The 6,072-nt window shown below is 43.0% G+C and overlaps 1 protein-coding gene across 1 annotated transcript in view; it reads left to right on the top strand.

Moving 5' to 3' along the window:
• Positions 1-6,072, top strand: part of ATAD1 (ATPase family AAA domain containing 1) — a 42,243-nt gene that overhangs the window by 18,402 nt on the left and 17,769 nt on the right. The window contains exons 3-5 of the mRNA XM_049764665.1: positions 2,303-2,401; positions 2,915-3,035; positions 5,497-5,697. Of these exons, the coding sequence (XP_049620622.1) occupies positions 2,303-2,401; positions 2,915-3,035; positions 5,497-5,697 (421 nt within the window). The remainder of the gene's footprint in view (positions 1-2,302; positions 2,402-2,914; positions 3,036-5,496; positions 5,698-6,072) is intronic.

Below are 6,072 nucleotides of genomic sequence, written 5' to 3'. Positions count from 1 at the left end.
CTCTTGGCTCCGAGCTCAGGATCACTCCTGATGGGTTAAGAGTACTCAAAGGGATCGGTTGAACTTGGGTGAGTCAAATGCAAGACAAGTGACTTATTTAATGTACTATCTCTTTGTCCCGGGATATTGCTATTTTGAAGTTATAGTGTAGTAACATATACTTTAAAGAGGTATGAACTAGAACTTCTAAAACACATATATTCATATAAACTAATGTTATCATAAAAATTATAACATCAAAAAAAAGAAGGGGACCGGAGCGGTGGCACAAGCAGTAGGGCGTTTATCTTGCACGCAATAACCTAGGACAGACCGTGGTTTGTGCCATATGGTCCCCCAGGCCAGGAGAGATTTCTGAGTGCATAGCCAGGAGTAACCCCTGAGCGTCACTGGGTGTGTGGCCCAAAAAATAAACAAAAAACCAGTAATATGTGCAAGGCAAACGTCCTCCTGCTGCTCTATCACTCTGGCCCTAAGTCTTTGGTTTTTGGGTGATAGTTGAATCCAGGTCTCATGCAAGACAAGTGCTCTACTGCTGAGCCACATCCCCAGCCCTTTATCTTTAATTTTTAATTTTGGATTTTGGGACACAACCGGGTTGCTCTGGGCGTTACTCAAGGTTCTGCTCAAAAATTACTCTTGGCAGGTTTGGGGGACCTTACGGGGTGCTGGGGGATCGAATGCAGGTCAGCTGTGTGCAAAGCAAACTTCCTACCTGCTATGTTATTGCTCTGGCCCCTATCTTTCTTGTTTGTTTATTTTTGGGCCATACCCGGTGGTACTCAGGGGTTACTCCTGGCTCTGTGCTCAGAAGTCGATCCTGGCAGGCTTGGGGGACCACATGGGGGGGTGCTGGGATTCGAACCGGGATCCATCCTGGTTTGGTTGCGTGCAAGGCAAACACCTTACCACTGTGCTATTGTTAAGGCCCTATCATTTTTATTTTTAATTAAATGTTTTGTTGTTCTTTTAGAATCCATATATTAGTTTGCCCGGTTCTAAAAAATATATGCAAGAATTAAGTCCTAACTCTTGTATGCAGTCTGGTATGGTTCCTGGAGCACTGTCAGGAGTAATCCCTGAATAGGGACCATAGTAAATCTTTAACACTGCTAGGTGTGCCTTTCCCCGACCACCACAATTTATAGTGTACTTAGTATTGTTTTTTTTTTGTGGAGGGGTCACATCAACCATTGCTCAGGACTGACTCCTGACTCTGCCCTTGGAGATCACTCTTGGTGGGTTCTGGGATTCATTTGGGGTGCTGAACTCGTCTTAGTCCCTTTGACCCCACAGGTATACTTTTCATTCAGAATTACTTTATTTTCTCTCAAGACCTAGTGCTAGGAATTAAAAAGGGCAAAACAATTTGAAATTACGTAATGCCAATTTGAAGGAAGTTGGTTACCTATTTTGAGGAAATTTAAAGAAACTCTTATTGTCCTTTTTGTTTGTTTCTGGGCTGCATCAAATGTTGCAAGGGTTACTCCTGGCTCTGCGCTTAGGAATCACTCCTGGTGCACTTAGGAGACCATGTTGAACTCTGGTCGGCTTTATGCAAGCTAAGTGCTCTCTCTGCCCACTGCACTGTCACTCTTCATTTTTATTCACTTTTGGATATTCTTCCCCCTTTGGTCTTTCAATCTTGAGATTTTATCTAATTCTACCTGGTACAAATCAGTTTAGACCAGGGGTCTCAAACTCGTGGCCCACGGGCTGTTTGCAGCCCTCCGTGCAACATTTTGTGGCCCGCGCTGGCCTTCAAATATTGCAGTATTCACGATTATTCGCTTACCGAATAATCACAATAAAAATCGCATTAAACATACTTCGTTCGGGGTATGCCAATGTTTAATGCAATTTTTTGTGATTTTTTTTCTTACAATGTGATTTTTTTATTGCGAATATTCGGTAAGCGAATAATCACGAATACTTTGCGCCTAGTGCAGACATCATTTCCGCTGCTCCTGTCCGCTCTTTCTGTCAGACACTGCACAAGAACCTGTCTTGACGTTCTGGAAATGCTGCCAATTCTTTATCTTTTCAGTCCTGTTGTTAAAAAATGAAATGCAAAATCATTTCTTAGGAGTTGGTTTAAATTGTCCTGGCGTTTGTGGATCCTTAGCTTTTTATCTTATTAAGGCAAAAGGAAATGAGATCTAAGGTTCTAGAATATCCGCAGGGAAAATCCTTAGTTGTCTATTCACCAGTGAGCCTAGTTTTTAGAGATAACTGTTTCAAAGTGCCAACATCTAAATTTCAAATTTAAGTAAGTTGCTTTGTTTTCCTTTTTCTTTTTCAGGCAGAAAAGCTAATGAAGCAAATTGGTGTGAAAAATGTTAAGCTTTCAGAATATGAAATGAGTATTGCTGCCCATCTGGTAGACCCTCTTAACATGCATGTATGTATGCTCTGTGATCTTATTAAGGATTTGAAGGGGATGGGAACATATGTCATATGTGTTGTCATATGTGTTGCTGGGAATTGAACCTGAGGTTGACACTGTCCAAAGCAAGAGTCCTACCTGTCGTACTATCTTTCTGGTCCCAAAACTTAATCTTTCTTTTTCTTTAAATCACTGTTACAGCATTCACTTCATATCACATTACAAAACAATACATTATAGAGAAATACTTTATAGAGCCAGAGAGATAGCACAGGAGGTAGGACATTTGCCTTGCTCGTGGCTGATTTGGGTTGTACCCCCAGCTTCCCATATGGTCCTTCAAGCCTGCCAGGAGTGCTTTCTGAGTACCACCTGGTGTGGTCCCCCAAAACGAAATAAAACAAACCACAACAAAAGGAATACATTATAAACTTTAATCAGATTAAAACCTGTCATTTGAGGGAAATGCTTTTATTTTGGTTCAATATTTGCAATAAGATGCATGTTGCTATTGTTGCCTTTTACCAGGTTACTTGGAGTGATATTGCAGGTCTAGATGATGTTATTACAGATCTGAAAGACACAGTCATCTTGCCTATTAAAAAGAAGCACTTGTTTGAAAATTCCAGGCTTTTGCAGCCTCCAAAAGGTATGGTGAAGCTTGTACTTACATAAAATTTGCTTGCTATGGGCCACCTCCATCAGTACTCATGGGATGTTCTGACCTCAGAAGGGGTCCCTTGGTGGGACTCACTTCAAACAAGCTGGAAGTGTAGCTGTGTGCTGTTGCCCTTCCTCTGGTACTATTTCTTCAGCCCCTAATCTATATGTACTAAAATATTAAAAATCTAGACAGAATTGAAATATTCTGCTATTGTAGTATTGATCATTTCCTTTATGGCCACATCCAAGGATGTTCTGGGTCGATTCTTCTGTGCTTGGGAGTGGATCCTGGCAGAACTGGTGCCAGGATTGGATTTGGGGTTCCAGCACCCAAGTATCACTCAGCAAAGGACTGGTGTATTTGAAAAGGGATCATTCGGGCCCAGAGAGATAGCACAGCAGTGCTTGCCTTGCAAAAAAAAAAAAAGAAACAAGGGCCAAAGACATGGTGCAGAGTTAAATCTTTTTTTTTTTCTTTTTTCTTTTTTCTTTTTTTTTTTTTTTTTTTGGTTTTCGGTTTATGGGTCACACCCGGCAGTACTCAGGAGTTACTTCTAGTTCTGCGCTCAGAAATTGCTCCTGGCAGGCTCGGGGGACCATATGGGATGTCGGGATTCAAACCACTGACCTCCGTGCTATCTCTCCGGCCCCCAGAGTTAAATCTCTTGCCTTGCATGTGGCCGACCTTGGTGTAATCCTAGCACGACATACCCTCTGTACAATGCTGCCCCTAATAATGAAATTCTTTAAAAATTATCAACATGTTGGGGCCAGAGTGGTGGCACAAGTGGTGCACACATTAACGCCCTACTGCTGTACTATCACTCTGGCCCCTGATAATTCAGCTTTTATTCTTTGGAAATTAAAGTAGGAGTGATAATTTACATTCCTTTTTTAAAGAAGAGATAATCATCTCTTTGGAAAGGCACGTGTCCTTTTCTCTAAAACCTAAGTCTTTAAAGGAGGCCAAGGGTAAATGTAGCTTGAGACTGGGTGACAAACCAGTAAGTCAGGAAGAATCACAGGAAGGAAACAAAGGTGGAAGGGGGCTGGGGTCAGAAAATGGTTAAGAAACTCTGTTCTGGGCCCGGAGAGATAGCACAGCGGCGTTTGCCTTGCAAGCAGCCAAACCAGGACCAAAAGGTGGTTGGTTCGAATCCCGGTGTCCCATATGGTCCCCCGTGCCTGCCAGGAGCTATTTCTGAGCAGACAGCCAGGAGTGACCCCTGAGCACTGCCGGGTGTGGCCCAAAAACCAAAATCAAAACCAAAACCAAAACACTGTTCTGGCCAGTATTAAAACAGTGTTTGGCTCAGTCTATTTGGAAGCTATCTGTTTCTCAAGACTCTTGTGCAAGAGCTTTAAGCTTGTGAAGGTGGAGGTATTAGACACATTTATTTTGTTTTGGTTTTTGGGCTATATCTGGCAGCACTCGGGTTACTCCTGGCTTTACTTAGAAATCATTCCTGGCAGGCTCCGGGGACCAAATGGATGCCAGGAATCAAACCTAGGCAAATGCCCTACCTGCTGTGCTCTCGTGGTGACCCAGACAGTTTTGATTTTTAAAAAGTTCTTCATAGGGGCCCAGAGCAGTGGCGCAAGCGGTAAGGCATCTGCCTTGTGTGTGCTAACCTAGGACCCTGGCGTCCCATAGCCGGGAATAACCCCTGAGCGTCACCGCATGTGACCCAGAAACAAACAAAAAAAAAGTTCTTCATAAAGTTGGATTTCAGAGAGACATAAAATGTATCAGGACCTATCCTACCACCAGTGTCTGCCTGGTGTAGTGTCCATCCATATAGCCAGAATATGTTCCATTCTACTAGTCTATCACACAGCCTGCCAGAATAACAGGGCCCACTTTAAATTTTGGTTGTTAAAGTTTAGGTGTCATGATTGTTATTGACTCTGGCTTGGATATTTAGTTCTTTACTTTTACACCAATGCACCTGAGACCTCTTGGTCCCTGTCCCCCATCCTTTAATATTTGTGTTTCTGACACGCTTATTTGTCTACCCTTGATCAAGTTATTTGAATTTGAATTACAAGATGATAGTCTTTAATATTTTGAACTGGATTTCTTCATGAAAGGAGGGAGGGAAGGACACATCCCAAACACATGTCATCACTGACCCTGACAGTGCCTTCTTTCTTTTCTGATCGTAGCCAGGGTGATGGTACAGCAGTAAGGTATTTGCATTGCATGCGACAGACCCAGGTTTAATCACTGGCATCCCATAGTGCTGCCCAGACACTGAAAGGAGTAATTCCTGAGTGCAGAGCTAAGGAGTAACCCCTGAGTATTGCCAGATGTGGCCCTCTGAAAAAACAAAAACAAAAACCATGTACAAGTCGATATGGGAGAAAATTTTTTGTGCAGAGTTAATAAGTTGATTGTCTTATAAATCTTGCCTTCTTAGGAAATAAACTCTCATTTTGATTTCTAGGTGTTCTTCTCTATGGGCCTCCAGGCTGTGGCAAAACTTTGATTGCCAAGGCTACCGCCAAAGAAGCAGGCTGTCGATTTATTAACCTTCAGCCTTCAACACTGACCGATAAGTGGTATGGAGAATCTCAGAAATTAGCCGCTGCCGTTTTCTCCCTTGCCATAAAGTTGCAGCCTTCCATCATCTTTATAGATGAAATTGGTACGTTTTGTTCACTGTGAGCATTTTTTTGTTGTTATTTTGCTTTTATTTTAGGGCTCCCCATGACTATGCTCATGGCTTACTCCTGGCTCTGCTCAGGTCTCACTTCTGGTATGCTCACAGGACCATATGGGGTGCTGGGGATCACATTCATGCTGGCAAGCACCAGACCCCCATAATATCCAGCCCTATGTGAGGATTTTAAAATGTGTTGTTTGGGGGCCATGCCCAGTGGTGCTCAGGGATGACTCCTGGCTCTGCACTCAGGAATTACTCCTGGTGGTACCCTGGGGATCATGTATGATACCAGGGATTGAATTCGGATTTGGCTGCATGCAAGGTAAGCACCCTGTCCACTGTATTATCTCTCTGGCC

This window comes from Suncus etruscus, chromosome 17 (genome assembly GCF_024139225.1).
Source record: "Suncus etruscus isolate mSunEtr1 chromosome 17, mSunEtr1.pri.cur, whole genome shotgun sequence".
Classification (NCBI taxonomy): Eukaryota; Metazoa; Chordata; class Mammalia; order Eulipotyphla; family Soricidae; genus Suncus; species Suncus etruscus.
Note: the sequence above shows the minus strand (reverse complement) of the source record. Positions and strands in the feature narration are given on the sequence as shown.